Source organism: Pleurodeles waltl, chromosome 2_2 (genome assembly GCF_031143425.1).
Source record: "Pleurodeles waltl isolate 20211129_DDA chromosome 2_2, aPleWal1.hap1.20221129, whole genome shotgun sequence".
NCBI classification, from domain to species: Eukaryota; Metazoa; Chordata; class Amphibia; order Caudata; family Salamandridae; genus Pleurodeles; species Pleurodeles waltl.
Genome location: NC_090439.1, coordinates 890,954,928 through 890,970,755, shown reverse-complemented (window position 1 = coordinate 890,970,755; position 15,828 = coordinate 890,954,928). Strand labels below are relative to the sequence as shown.

Below are 15,828 nucleotides of genomic sequence, written 5' to 3'. Positions count from 1 at the left end.
ACTATCATTCCCATTCCTCATGTCACTGTACATTGTCTAAGACGAACAAGCACTGATTTGAATTTTTAAAGTGGGACAGTTTTTTATGTGGAAAAAGTTCTAAAACATTGCTTAGGCACAAGAGCAATTCACTGAGACATTTAGAGCCCATTACAGAAAGGTGCTCCCGACATCAGGGCGGAGTTGGACTACCTGCACCAAAGCAAATCATGGGGAGTAGGCTGTCTTCAGCAGACCTGAAGACAACTCTGTTAAAGAAAATCATTTAGTCCTTTCCTTTTTAGTGCCGTTTAAGGTGAAAACTTGCCTGCTAGCCCTAGACAATGCCTGGAAGTCTGCTTAAATAAGACCTGTATATATTTTTGTTGCAAGTGCTTTTCTTAGGAACTCTTATGTATGTCTATTAAAATATGTAATATCTGTTTATAGAGTCAAATGAATTAACTATTCCTTCAGAATCTGTGCTTGGGTAATCACACACATTTTATTTTACTTGTTCTGTTTTAGACACTGGATTTTCTTCAAGATGGCCTGGATAAGGGACTAGGACCAAATTCACTGAGGGTTCAGTTGGTGACATTGGGATCAGTAAGAGGCAAGGTATGAGGCATATCCTCGATTGTCAGCTGCGAGTTGTGGATAGAATTTTCACTGCAAGTACCTTAAATACATATTTTCTAGTTACTTACTTGGATATATTTTAGCAGCCATTTCTGAAATTTGACTTTATTGTAGTCCTTAAAATATTACAGCGTTTACTTTAAGCCTCTGCTCTTACTTTTGTGATTTTAACAGCGTGTTTGGTAAGTATAGAGTGTTTATTTTTGTCATTGCAGCCTTTAAAATTACCTCCTGAGTAGGCTTGGCATTCTGTTATAGGGGAGCTAGATTAACCTTTGCAGGGAAAAGAGCTGTTGGGGGAGTGTTTCCTCAGATTTAACAAATATGGCAGTGGACTGGAATCGAGGTGTGCCCATTGCCAGTCACCTCGTGGCCTGAGGTACAGTTATAACATAACTCAAGCAGTGAACCCTTTATTCCCAAAACAGAACTAGGGTGGATCATAAGAAACAAACAGAGTTTCAGTGGGTCTTGTTCATTAACAGGTCTGTGTTATGTATATAGTCCCGATCCCAGAAATAAATAGTCTCAGTTGTAAAGTGAGCACAATTCACATAGGCCTTCTAATTGCAACAGATTACAGCTGTCTTCTCCACAAAGTGTGTACAAATCCACAAGTATTGACAGCACAGTGCTCCGGGTTAAAGTGATAGGAACATAAAAACTACATGATACACTTGGATTATATTCAAACAGACTGCTCATTCCTCAGAATATCAGGCCAGCAAATGTGATTCCTGAAAAGACAAAGTTCATAGTATACAATCCCTGTATTTAGTTGACGTTTCAACCTTTCCAGTTAGTCAAGAGGAGATAATCTGGACATGAGACCATTGTCTCTCTCCTATACCTTGCAAACCAGCAAGGAAGTGGTAAATAGTCTTGGAGCAAATAATAGCACACATTGAGAGAAAAAAAGATAGAAGTCATCAACCCAAGCCTGAAAATATGTTGGAACTCATGTAAACCCCGATTCACTCAGCAGCTCTAGTGGGGAAAATAACACAGTCCCTTGTAGTGCTAGAGCCAGCACCAGACAAGGACTGTAAGACGTTGTAGGATGAAGAATGTAGTGAGTAGCAGCCTCACAGTTGCAGAGAGCAAACTTTAGCACTCTTAAATAGATCTGCCGATCTACACTGGGATGATATAGAAGATCTCTTTAAGTACCTTTCTTGAGGAACTTCAAAAAAGGAAAAAAACAAAAACAAATCAGTGATACATCTTTAATACTTGTCTAAAATGTGTACTTGGGTTAGTGAACACAGAGAGAGTGTTATGGGAGTGATACTATCTGTAAAGAAATGGCTCCCTGTTGCAGTTACCCCCCACTTTTTCCCTGATACTGATGCTGACTTGACTGAGAAGTGTGCTGGGACCCTGCTAACCAGGCCCCAGCACCAGTGTTCTTTCACCTAAAATGTACCATTGTCTCCACAATTGGCACAACCCTGGCACCCAGGTAAGTCCCTTGTAACTGGCACCCCTGGTACCAAGGGCCCTGATGCCAGGGAAGGTCTCTAAGGGCTGCAGCATGTCTTATGCCACCCTAGGGACCCCTCACTCAGCACAGACACACTGCTTGCCAGCTTGTGTGTGCTGGTGGGGAGAAAATGACTAAGTCGACATGGCACTCCCCTCAGGGTGCCATGCAAACTTCACACTGCCTGTGGCATAGGTAAGTCAGCCCTCTAGCAGGCCTTACCACAGGTGAGGGCATATGTGCATGAGCACTATGCCCCTACAGTATCTAAGCAAAACCTTAGACATTGTAAGTGCAGGGTAGCCATAAGAGTATATGGTCTGGGAGTCTGTCAAAAACGAACTCCACAGCTCCATAATGGCTACACTGAATACTGGGAAGTTTAGTATCAAACTTCTCAGAATAATAAACCCACACTGATGCCAGTGTCGGATTTATTAAAAAATGAACACAGAGGGCATCTTAGAGATACCCCCTGTATTTTACCCAATTGTTCAGTGCAGGACTGACTGGTCTCTGCCAGCCTGCTGCTGAGAGACGAGTTTCTGACCTCATGCGGTGAGAGCCTTTGTGCTCTCTGAGGACAGAAACAAAGCCTGCTCTGGGTGGAGGTTCTCACACCTCCCCCCTGCAGGAACTGTAACACCTAGCAGTGAGCTTCAAAGGCTCAAGCTTCGTGTTACAATTCCCCAGGGCACTCCAGCTAGTGGAGATGCCCGCCCCCTGGACACAGCCCCCACTTTTGGCGGCAAGTCCAGGAGAGATAATGAGAAAAACAAGGAGGAGTCACTGGCCAGTCAGGACAGCCCCTAAGGTGTCCTGAGCTGAGGTGACTCTGACTTTTAGAAATCCTCCATCTTGTAGAAGGAGGATTCCCCCAATAGGGATAGGAATGTGACCCCCTCCCCTTGGGAGGAGTCACAAAGAGGGTGTACCCACCCTCAGGGCTAGTAGCCATTGGCTACTAACCCCCCAGACCTAAACACGCCTTTAAATTTAGTATTTAAGGGCTCCCCTGAACCTAAGAATTTAGATTTCTGAAACTACAAGAAGAAGAGGACTGCTGAGCTGAAAAACCCCTGCAGAGGAAGAACAGAAGACACCAACTGCTTTGGCCCCAGACTCACCGGCCTGTCTCCTGCCTTCCAAAGAAACCTGCTCCAGCGATGCTTTCCAAGGGACCAGCGACCTCTGAATCCTCCGAGGACTGCCCTGCTTCGAGAAAGACAAGAAACTCCTGAGGACAGCGGCACTGCTCCAAAAGAACTGCAACTTTGTTTCAAGGAGCAGATTTAAAGACCCCTGCAACTCCCCGCAAGAAGCGTGAGACTTGCAACACTGCACCCGGCGACCCCGACTCGACTGGTGGAGAACCAACACCTCAGGGAGGACCCTCCGGCGACTCCAAGACTGTGAGTAACCAAAGTTGTCCCCCCTGAGCCCCCACAGCGACGCCTGCAGAGGGAATCCCGAGGCTCCCCCTGACCACGACTGCCTGATCTCCACTTCCCGACGGCTGGAAAAGACCCTGCACCCGCAGCCCCCAGCACCTAAAGGAACGGAACTCCTGTGCAGGAGTGACCCCCAGGAGGCCCTCTCCCTTGCCCAGGTGGTGGCTACCCCGAGGAGCCCCCCCCCTTGCCTGCCTGCAACGCTGAAGAGATCCCTTGATCTCTCATAGGAAACCATTGAAAACCTGACGCGTGTTTGCACACTGCACCCGGCCGCCCCGCGCTGCTGAGGGTGTACTTTTTGTGCTGACTTGTGTCCCCCCCGGTGCCCTACAAAACCCCCCTGGTCTGCCCTCCGAAGACGCGGGTACTTACCTGCTGGCAGACTGGAACCGGGGCACCCCCTTCTCTCCATTATAGCCTATGTGTTTTGGGCACCTCTTTGACCTTTGCACCTGACTGGCCCTGAGCTGCTGGTGTGATAACTTTGGGGTTGCTCTGAACCCCCAACGGTGGGCTACCTTGGACCAAAAACTGAAACCTGTAAGTGACTTACTTACCTGTTAAAACTAACATTACTTTACCTCCCCCAGGAACTGTGAAAATTGCACTGTGTCCACTTTTAAAACAGCTTATTGTGTTTTATGTAAAAAGTATACATGCTAATGTAATGATTCAAAGTTCCTAAAGTACTTACCTGCAATACCTTTCAAATGAGATATTACATGTAGAATTGGAACCTGTGGTTCTTAAAATAAACTAAGAAAATATATTTTTCTATAACAAAACCTATTGGCTGGATTTGTCTCGGAGTATGTGTTCCTCATTTATTGCCTGTGTGTATGTACAACAAATGCTTAACACTACTCCTTTGATAAGCCTACTGCTCGACCACACTACCACAAAATAGAGCATTAGTATTATCTCTTTTTGCCACTATCTTACCTCTAAGGGGAACCCTTGGACTCTGTGCATGCTATTCCTTACTTTGAAATAGCACATACAGAGCCAACTTCCTACACTATCCCACACATACTCCCAAGAAAAATCGACATATCCGTCAACCACTAAAGGTGTGGGGTAGTTGAAGTTGAGGGTGGAACTAGATCAGTGTACCCTCCGTTATTAGTACCGGCTAGGTGGGGATTCGTGCTAAGGGAAATGTGTAAAGAGTGTCTCTAAACGGGTGGCTGTGTTAAACAAGGGGGAGTTCCTTTACGGACTACGTGGTCTCACGCACACATAAGTGTCATGCTTCATCATTTGACCACCTAGCCCCACCCAGGTAAGATGATACTACCTGGGCGGACTCAACCTCTTTGTTAAAAGAACAAGGGGGATTGCTGAAATTAATCTTACTGGATAAATATCAGGGATCCAGATAGGGTTAGAATAAAATTACCATACTTGTCACCTATTTCAATTGATTAAATTTAATAGAGGTGCATGTCGGTAAGGTTAAAACAGGGGGGAAAGACTCAATAGAGATTTATGTCTCTTAGAGTCTAAAAAATAATCATGACCAACATGTTTCTGCCCTCTCTATGTGCTGGAAGGTCAGGGGCATTCGTCAGGGTCTAGGATCCCCAGAGTACTGCTGCTAATGGATGTGCTCGCTGAGTGAAATAAAGGAGGTCTAAAGGCCTACCTGAACGGTTGGTTCATTTTTGGGGTAGGTCTGTGGTCTGGGGATCCTAGACCCTGACGAATGCCCCTGACCTTCCACACAACTACTATTCAGAGACCATCCACGGTGGACAGTTTACAGTAACTGCCAATTGACAATAGTGACACCAGTCTAAAATTAATTGCAGTGTAGGAAGCTCAACATGACATACCAACTACAGAAGGTCAGCAACAAAGTGTGCTTGTGAAACAGCCACTTAGCATCAGTAGGGGGCAGGAAAAGCACCTGGAATTTCAACGACTGACGAGTGCTAAATTTAGTCAAATGCGCATACTGTGTAGAATTCACACACAAGCCTCCAGCAGTATAGTCAAAATTAAAAATATTAGGAAGAACACACACAGGTACTGTGGTACAATACGACACAATAGTGGAGGTGTCTCTGGAAGTGAGAGACACAGGAGTGTACTTTCTAACTCCAAATCAATCTAGCATTGCAACCAATATTGGACCTATAGTTTGAACCCATCCATCAAAATTGAAAGGTTCCAAATGGAAGCTGTCCAAGAGGTTATTCCTATTCTGCAGGAAATGACATACTTGACAACAGTAGCTGTATAGGATTCCTATTTTCATATTTGCATGCATCCGTTATGCTGGAAATAGCTCCGGTTTGTGATGATCTAGTACCAGTTCAAGGTCTTACTGTTGGGAATAAAGTCTGTACCACCAGCGTTTATGAAAACACTAACTTTCGTAGGAACTCACCTGGGAAGGCAAGACGTTTATGTGGGTCTTTACTGGGACAACTGGCTGATGAAAGTGAACACATTCAAAGACTGCAAATTGAAACTGCAGACAGTGACAATCCTACTGTGTCAGTTGGAATTCAGTCAATTGTAAACAAAAATCATCCTCCTTTGCCAGAGATTAACTGTTGTTGGGGGGCAGAATTAGACAATGAAGGCAGTTGTCTCCCAAACAGTAAAAAAAACAACCACTACGGGATCAAATTCACCCAGTGAGTGACAATCCTACTATGTCAGTTGGAATTCAGTCAATTGTAAACAAAAATCATCCCCCTTGCCAGAGATTAAAACTGTTGTTGGGTGGCAGAATTAGACAATGAAGGCAGTTGTCTCCCAAACAGTAAAAAAACAACCACTACGGGATCAAATTCACCCTTAACAGATGTCTGTCTTTTACTGTGACGATGGTTATAAAGTTGTGGCATGGCTTTATATATTTATTTGATTTCAAATACTAGACTCCATATGAGATACATTCAAGAATGGTTGAGCACTCTGTGGTTGTAGATATAGGGGAGCTGGGATGACCTAGGGTTGTATTGTGCAGGCTCAACAAGGAATTTAAATGAAAAAGAAGCAACATGTGAGAAGGGAGATAGTTCAAAGCACCATTTATACAAGCTATCATAATAGATGTCTCATGTAGGATGGGATCACCTCAGTAGATAGTGAAACAAAATCTCGCTGAAACTAGAGTACTAAAAGCTTTCCATAGACCTATCCTCAACACATGTTCACATTTTGACAGGCAACACAACTAAAATGTTTTACCAGAGCAAGCACAAAGGGTGTGTTCACATACCCACCTTTAAAACTGGCACTAAAGATTTGCAAGACATATCCTGATTGTGGTCAAGTGTCTGGGGTAGAAAACTTTCTCACAGATTAAGCAAGTCGGCACTCTGAATGGTAATTGAAACAGTCATTTATGGATAGGTCGTTTCTAGAATTGGCCAAACCTCCTATGGATCTCTTTCCAACCGTAGAAAACACAAAAAAATTACAGCCCTTTACTACAAGCCATTGCTATCTTCTGTCAGAGGGTAATGTACTTGTCAGTAAGCTGGCACAGGGCATTTGCTTATGTTTGTCTACCAATCACTCTGCTGATCACAGAGAAGTTCAAGGTTTCCAACGTGGCATTGATTCTCGTGGCACTAAAGTGGCCATGTTAGATAAGATAGTTGCATATCATGTAAATGGCACGAGGCAAGTTAATCAACAACCCTATACTGAAGGACACCCTGACAGTTCAAAGGGAAAGTTTTTTTTCACCCAAATTCCAAGGAAGTGCAGCTAACAGTTTTGCTCCTGAAATAGCTGAATTCACTCACTTGAACCTTTGTTTAAAAAAAATAAAAAAATAAAAACCTTCGATATAAAGGATAACCACAAACCTTCCACTAGGAATGCTGCCCTCTACAGTGTTACAAATACATTGGTGTACACTTAGCCCCTTCCAACAAAGTGTAACAGACAAATCTGTTTTGGTAACAAATAGCATAGTCATCTAATAGACTGCACGCCTACTTATGCCTCTCTTAAGAGTACACTTGGTGGTTATTGTGGCTTACATTAAGGGAATAAACAAATATCCAGCTTTTGCTTTCCCAGTAATCAAGAGTCAGAAAAGGGATTTTACGAAACTGGCCCCTTGTTTGCAGTACCCACCCCCCCCACTTTTTGCCTGACATCTGATGCTAACTTGACTGAGTGTGTTGCGATCCTACTAACCAGGCCCCAGCACCTGTGTTCTTTCCCAAAACCGTACTATTGTTTCCACAATTGGTACACCCATGCCCCACAGCTAAGTCCCTTGTAAAAGGTACCAGTGGTACTAGGGGCCCTGTGGCCAGGGAAGGTCCTTAAGGGCCACAGTATGTATTGTGCCACCTTAAGGGACCCCCCCATCAAACACTTGCACACTGCCATTGCATGGTTTTTGTGTTGGTGGGGAGAAAAAGGTAAAGTAGGCTTGGCACCGCTCTCAGGGTGCCATGCCCACAACCCACTGCGATGGCATAGGTAAGCCACCCCTCTAGCAAGCCTTACATCCCTAAGGCAGGATGCAGTATATCACAGGTGAGGGCATAGCTGCATGAGCAATATGCCCCCAGAGTGTCCAAGTCCATTCTTAGACATTGTAAGTGCTGTGTGCCCATATTGAGTACATGGGCTTGGGAGTTTGTCATTACGAACTCCACAGCTCCACAATGGCTTCACTGAAGACTGGGAAGTTTGGTATCAAACTTCTCAGCACAATAAACCCACACTAATGCCAGTGGCAGATTTATTGTAAAATGCACACAGAGGGCGTTTTAGAGATGCCCTCTGTATTTTAATCAACCGTTAAGTGCAGGACTGACCAGTCTGTGCCAGCCTGCCACTAACAGGCAAGTTTCTGACCTCATGGGGTGAGAGCTTTTGTGCTCTCTGGGGTCAGAAACAAATCCTGCTGTGAGTGGAGGTGTTTCACACCTCCCCTCTGCAAAAACTGTAACACTTGGGGCTCCCAGGCTCAGGCGTCCTTTTACAGTGCCCCATGGCACTCCAACCATTGGAGATGCCCTCCCCTCCGGACCAAGCCCCACTTTTGGCGGCAGGTCCATCAGGAAAATTAGGTAAAACAGGGAGGAGTGATGACTGCAGCTAGGACCACCCCAAGGTGTCTGGAGCTGAAGGGATCCTCTCCCTGCAGAATCCTCCATCTTGTTGTGGAGGGTAGGGACCAATAGGGTTAGGAATGTGCCCCCAGCCTCAAAGGGAGTGGGGAGAGGAAGGGTGTAGCCACTGTCGGGGACTGTAGCCATTGGCTACTACCCTCTGACCTCTGCAATGTCCCTAAATCTAGTAGTTAAGGGCTTCCCTGAACCTCACTCACCAGATTCCTGGCGACCTCAAGAAGAAAGAAGGACTTCCAAGCTGACCCCAGCAGTGAAGTCTCCAGGTGACAACTGACTTGACCCCAAACCCTACCAGCCTTTCTGCAGCTTCAAGAAGGCAACACATCTTTCAAGACCAGCAGCTGGTACAAACTCCCAGAGGACTGCCTGGCCAGCAGAGGACCAATAACTCCCAAGGACAGTGGCCCTGTCCAAAACGACTCCAGAACCGCCCGGGATCTGCGAGTCCTGTCCACTCTGCACCAGATGCTCACAGCCCGAGCCCAGGAGGTCCACCGGTCCAGACAAGTTCCCCAGTCGATTCTGAATTTGAGTCCATCCTTGGTCGACCCCTCCTGGTCACCACAATGGTGCCTGCAGCCTGAATCCAGAGGCTCCCCCAAACCGCGACCGGATCTGACGAAGATTCCAAATGTCCAGTGGGTTCCTATCGTTCCTGTCCAGCCTTTGGTTGTCCAAAACTGACCCCCTGGACCCAGACTGCAGCCTTTTTTTGGTCCCTGGGATTCCCTCATTGAAAATCATTGGGTGCCCAATGCTGTATTTTCACCCTGCACCTGGCTGCCCCTGTGCTGCTGAGGGTGTGGTTAGTGCTGAACTGTGACCCCCCCCAAGGTCTGTGTCCTGAAACAGCAGGTACTTACCTGCAGTCTCTGTTCCACTAAGACCACCCGGTCCTCATAGGTTTCCGTTGCAAACCCGACACCAACTTTGACCTCTACACCTGGCCGGCCCGTGTTGCTGGTAGTGTTTTTTGGGGTCAACTTGAACTTTGCCTTGTGGTCATCCTAACACCTGAAGACTTGAATCGTAAGTTGTATACTTACCCGTTTTCTGTGCTGACACTTCTCCCCCACCTCCCCTCCCAGGACTCTATGAACTCCTATGGAAAAATTGCACTAATTGTCAACTTTTAAAATTGAAAAGTGTTACTTGTAAACTGCTTTGCCAGCATAGGCTTGATACTTATAACTGTACTAACCTGCAACAAAGACCCTTTGGTTCTAGTGATAAAGTAACAAAATATATTTTTGCTATCTAAAACAATTGGCCTGGGGTTAGTCATTGAGTGTGTGCTTCATTTATTGACTCCTTGTGTACATCAAATGCTCTGCACTACCCTCTGATAAGCCTTACTGCTGGACCACACTACCACAAAGGAGAGCATTAGTATTATCTACTTTAGCCACTGTTCAGCCTATGGGGAACCCCTGGACTCAGTACACACCATACCTCATTTTGGTAAAGTATATACTGAGCCAGCTTCCTAAAGGGACAGATTATACCCTCCACCTGCAGTTCCACCATCGCAGAGGAATCCAAATCTAGTTTTAACAGGACTCATAAAAAACACAGTTTGATCCCATGCATAAATCTTTGTTAAAGTTTCAGTCTAAAGACGGGATTTCTAATTTGTGTTACTCCTATAGGAAAAGTTATCAAGTTACATAAACTGACTGCAGGAAACGTACTTAACTATTTTTAAGGACCAGATTATCATATGGATGCATCTTAGAGCCCATCCTAGGGTAGTATTCGTTGGACGTACAGAGGGAAGTAATGTTACCTATGCAAGAACTGGTATTAAAGTCTAAACAGTTACTTGTAGCATACAGCACAGATACTAAGTGCAGAAGTCACCAAAGGTGTTGTTGCGAAATGAATAGTACAAGGTAATAACTACTGTTAAAAGTTAGCAAACAAACTCTTGGAGTTTAAACAAAGGGCTCATTACGATAGAAAGAAAGGAGCATGTTTAGCTTTTATGCATGGACAAGTTTATGACTTGAAGAGTTCCCATTACACTTGTGTAAGTATAGAACATGCAACGAAGTAGCTGTGGAACAGTGGTAAGAGGTTTGTTTTTTTCCCCCTCTTCAGACACTCTTCCTCTGGGACATAATACCGATGTCCGGAGAACTGAATGAGTTGGTTCACTCGAGGTGGCTAACGGTGAAATATTTTAGGTAGTGCCTTGTATGACACTAAATTAGCATCTGCCATGTATGCACCCTTCCTCACTATTAGAGGGGTATGATTTTGAGGGGTGGGGGATTTCCACCAGTCATTGTAGCAGAGATGAAAGCACACTGCCACTGAAACGCAGAACAGGCATGGGTGGCAATGCATTAATGATCTTTTTAAATTGCAGAATTAGACAGTTGTTTTTTTTTTTTTATTGCATGAAGCCTACATTCGATTTTTACTTAAGTCTAAAATTGATCTTTTCTTCCATTGTCTTTCTACAGAAGCAAACTTTAATGCAGCACATTCTTCGGTGTGATTTTGAAGCCTGCAGACAATATCTGATGAATTTTGAGCAAGCTGTTGTATTGGATCAGAATACTCAAATGCTTCATTCATTTTTGGGGCACAGGTGTGATGGAAATCGCAACATTCTCCATGCTTGTGTATCTGTATGTTTTCCAACCAGTAACAAAGAAACTAAAGAGGAAGAAGGTAAACTTGTAAACAAACTAAGTGCAAAATACCTGCCTACTGACATTTGGCTGACAGTTGCTATTCTTTGCATAGAGAAGAAGTGATAGTGCTTTGATTTATCATGTAACCTTTCCTTGATTAGGTACCAAATTATTTTCTTCATGTTTCAGAAGCGGAGCGCTCTGAAAGGAACACGTTTGCAGAAAGGTTATCTGCAGTTGAAGCTATTGCAAACGCAATCTCAGTAGTGTCAAGTAATGGACCTGGTAATAGAACTGGGTCATCAAGCAGCAGAAGGTACTGTTTTTCTAAATGTTGTGGGTGGGTGTGTGGGTTAAATGTGTGTATGTGTGTATATATATATATATGTTCGATGGCATGTGTAGCTGCAGATACACTTGCTGTGCATTATCCTGCCATCTAGTGTTGGGCTCGGAGTGTTACAAGTTGTTTTTCTTCAAAGAAGTCTTTTTGAGTCACGGGACTGAGTGACTCCTTCCTTTCGGCTCCATTGCGCATGGGCGTCGACTCCATCTTAGATTGTTTTCTTTCCGCCATCTGGTTCGGACGTGTTCCTCTTCGCTCCGTATTTCGAATCTGGAAAGTTAGCTAAAGTATCAAAAAATGTGATGGTATTGTTATCGCTTGGTACCGGTTTAGGGTTAGTGTGTCGGCACCGACATCAAGACCGCTTCGGTGGACTTTCGGGGCTTCCACTCTTCACCGAGGCCTGGTTGGCCCGACCACACCCATCGTCCCAGACTAATGGACCGGACCCCCTTCCGTCCTAAGTGTCACTCAAAGTATCCTTATACAGACCAGCACCGGGTCTGTAATCTGTGTTTGTCACCCGAACACAGAGAGGATACTTGTGAAGCATGCCGTGCGTTTCGATCAACGAAGACCTTGAGGGATCGATGAGCAAGAAGACTGCAAATGGGGTCGAAACCGAAAGAACAACTCGACGTCGAGGAGGAGGAAAGAATCTCCATCCAAGAGACGGAATCGGATGAATCCGACAGTGAACGACCCTCGACTGGACTGCAAACCGTGAGTAAACCTGCCCCGTCCCAAACTCAGGGTCACACTAAAAAACTTAAGGTCATGGGGACGCCACTGCCAGCAGGCCATGGCTCAACCCACGGAAAGGAAGGTGACCAAACATCGGCACCGAGAAAGGCCAAGGAGTTGCTGAGGACTTCCGACTCCTGTTGAGAATCCCGCACCAAATGATTTCGACATCGAGTGATTGAATCAACCAAACCCCGAAAGATCTCCTCGGAACCGGAAAAGACTATAACAGAAACTTCGGTACCGAAAAAAGCGGCCTCGGAGCCGAAAGGAAGCTCTTATACAGAAGAGCAAGGACTTTCCATGCAGCTTAAGGAAAGACATCTGTTTGAGCAAGAGTTAGGTATGGAAGAACCTGACCATACACAACAGAGGTTACATATCCAAAAAGAGACTGGCAAGATTCAGACTTTACCTCCACTCAAATCGAAAAGGAAACTTGCATTTCAGGAAACAGAAATGCAGCCAAAGGCCAAAGTGGTTAGAGACAAATCACCACCACCAATGGTCTCACCACAACCATCCCCACTGCACTCACCACAATTGTCACCAGTGGGAACACCTATAATGCAGTCACCCACACAATGGGATGACCCAAGATGATGCTGATGCATGGGATTTATATGGTCAACCAGTTTCGGATAACAGCCCAGAATTTTATCCAACCAAAACGTCACCACCAGAAGACAGCACTGCATATACGCAGGTACTATACAGGGCAGCTACGTTCCACAACGTAGCAATGCACATGGAGCCAGTGGAGGATGATTTCCTTTATAACACTCTGGCATCCCCCCACGCATCCTATAAAAGTCTGCCAATGCTCCCGGGCATGCTCAAGCACACGCAACAGGTCTTCCAGGAGCCTGAAAAGGGAAGAACTATCATGCCTAGAGTTGAAAAAAAAGTACAAACCACCCCCAACAGATCCAGTGTTCATAACACAGCAGCTCACACCGGACTCAGTGGTTGTAGGGGCAGCAAGGAAAAGAGCAAACTCTCAATCGTCAGGAGATGCTCCACCACCTGACAAAGAAAGTCGGAAATTCGACGCTGCAGGCAAGCGAGTGGCATCACAAGCAGCCAATCAATGGCGAATTGCGAATTCACAAGCCCTACTTGCACGCTACGACAGGACACACTGGGACGAGATGCAGGACATTATACAGCACTTGCCCAAGGAAAACCAAAAACGTGCCCAGCAAGTAGTGGAAGAGGGACAGGCCATATCTAACAACCAGATAAGGTCCGCACTAGACACGGCAGCACGGACTGTCAACACGGCTGTCACCATTTGCAGGCATGCATGGCTGCGAAGTTCGGGATTCAAGCTGGAGATTCAACAAGCGGTGTTAAATATGCCGTTTAATCAACAACAGTTGTTTGGGCCGGAAGTCGGTACAGCCATTGAAAAAATGAAAAAAGATACGGACACGGCCAAAGCCATGGGGCACGCTATACTCCCCACAACTCAGAGGCACCTTTAGGAAACCACAATTCAGAGGGGGTTTTGTCAACAAACATCTGAACCTTCCACCTCTCAAACCAGACCCACCTATCAATCACAATACCAAAGGGGAGGGTTTTGTGGTTCCTATAGAGGACAATTCCCAAAAGGAAGGGGAAAATTCCAACCAGCCAAACCAAGCCAGACCAAGCAGTGACTTCAATGTCACAACACCCCAACACTTGTCACCAGTGGGGGGGAGGAACCACATACTACCAAAACTGGACACATATGCCCACAGACACATGGGTCCTATCAATTATCCAACATGGTTATTGCATAGAATTCACAACATTCCCTCCAGATGTGCCACCAAAAACGCACAGACTGTCTCGGCAACACTTAGACCTATTACAAATAGAGGTCCAAGCACTGCTACAAAAACAAGCAATAGAGCTCGTACCCAATCACCAAAAAGGAACAGGCGTCTACTCACTATATTTCCTGATTCCAAAAAAGGGCAAAACGTTAAGACCTATCTTAGATCTCAGAACACTGAATCTTTTCATCAAATCAGATCATTTCCACATGGTAACACTTCAAGACCTAGTTCCCTTACTAAAAATGAGGAATACATGACAACATTGGATCTCAAAGATGCGTATTTCCACATACCAATCCATCCTTCTCACAGAAAATACCTAAGGTTTGTAATGCAAGGCAAACACTATCAATTCAAAGTTCTACCGTTCGGAATAACCGCCCTCAGAGTTTTCACGAAATGCCTAGCAGTAGTAGCCGCTCACATAAGGAGACAGTACATGCACGTATTCCCATATTTAGATGACTGGCTAATAAAAGCCAACACTCAACAACAATGTCAATTTCACACGCAATACGTCCTAGAAACTCTACACAAACTAGGGTTCTCTATAAAGTACCAAAAATTACATCTGCAACCATCCCAGATACAACAATACTTGGGAGCAACACTCCACACACAAAGGGCAATTGCCCCTCTGTAGGAAGTTGGCTCTGTATGTACTATTTCAAAGAAAGAAATAGCATGCACAGAGTCCAAGGGTTCCCCTTAGAGGTAAGATAGTGGCAAAAAGAGATAATTCTAATGCTATATTTTGTGGTAGTGTGGTCGAGCAGTAGGCTTATCAGAGGGTAGTGTTAAAACATTTGTTGTACACACAGGCAATAAACGAGGAACACACGCTCAGACAATTCCAGGCCAATAGGTTTTTGTATAGAAAAATATATTTTCTTAGTTTATTCTAAGAACCACAGGTTCAAGATTTACAATCAATACTTCAAATTAAAGGTATTTCACTTAGGTAACTTAGGAACTTTGAATCCGCAAAATAGCATGTACAGTTTTCACAAAAATGGCAATAAGCTATTTTAAAACTAGACAGTGCAATTTTCAACAGTTCCTTGGGGAGGTAAGTGTTTGCTAGTTTTGCAGGTAAGTAAACCACCTACAGGGTTCAAAGTTGGCTCCAAGGTAGCCCACCGTTGGGGGTTCAGAGCAACCCCAAAGTTACCACACCAGCAGCTCAGGGCCGGTCAGGTGCAGAGGTCAGAGTGGTGCCCAAAACACATAGGCTTCAATGGAGAAGGGGGTGCCCTGGTTCCAGTCTGCCAGCAGGTAGGTACCCGCGTCTTCGGCGGGCAGACCAGGGGGGTTTTGTAGGGCACCGGGGGAGACACAAGTCAGCACAAAAAGTAAACCCTCAGCGGCACGGGCGGCCGGGTGCAGAGTGCAAACAGGCATCGGGTTTACAGTTGGTTTCAATGGGAGACCCAGGGATCTCTTCAGCGAAGCAGGCAGGCAAGGGGGGGTGCTCCTCGGGGTAGCCACCACCTGGGCAAGGGAGAGGGCCACCTGGGGGTCGCTTCTGCACTGGAGGTTGGATCCTTCAGGTCCTGGGGGCTGCGGGTGCAGTGTCTTTACCAGGCGTCTGG

The 15,828-nt window shown here is 45.5% G+C and overlaps 1 protein-coding gene across 8 annotated transcripts in view; it reads left to right on the top strand.

Annotated features, from left to right (window-relative positions):
- UBR5 (ubiquitin protein ligase E3 component n-recognin 5) overlaps nucleotides 1-15,828 on the top strand; it is a 1,605,594-nt gene that overhangs the window by 509,367 nt on the left and 1,080,399 nt on the right. For all 8 annotated transcript variants that reach the window (XM_069220579.1, XM_069220580.1, XM_069220578.1 and 5 more), the window contains 3 exons: nucleotides 508-600; nucleotides 11,144-11,354; nucleotides 11,507-11,633. In XM_069220579.1, coding sequence (XP_069076680.1) covers nucleotides 508-600; nucleotides 11,144-11,354; nucleotides 11,507-11,633 — 431 coding nt within the window. The remainder of the gene's footprint in view (nucleotides 1-507; nucleotides 601-11,143; nucleotides 11,355-11,506; nucleotides 11,634-15,828) is intronic.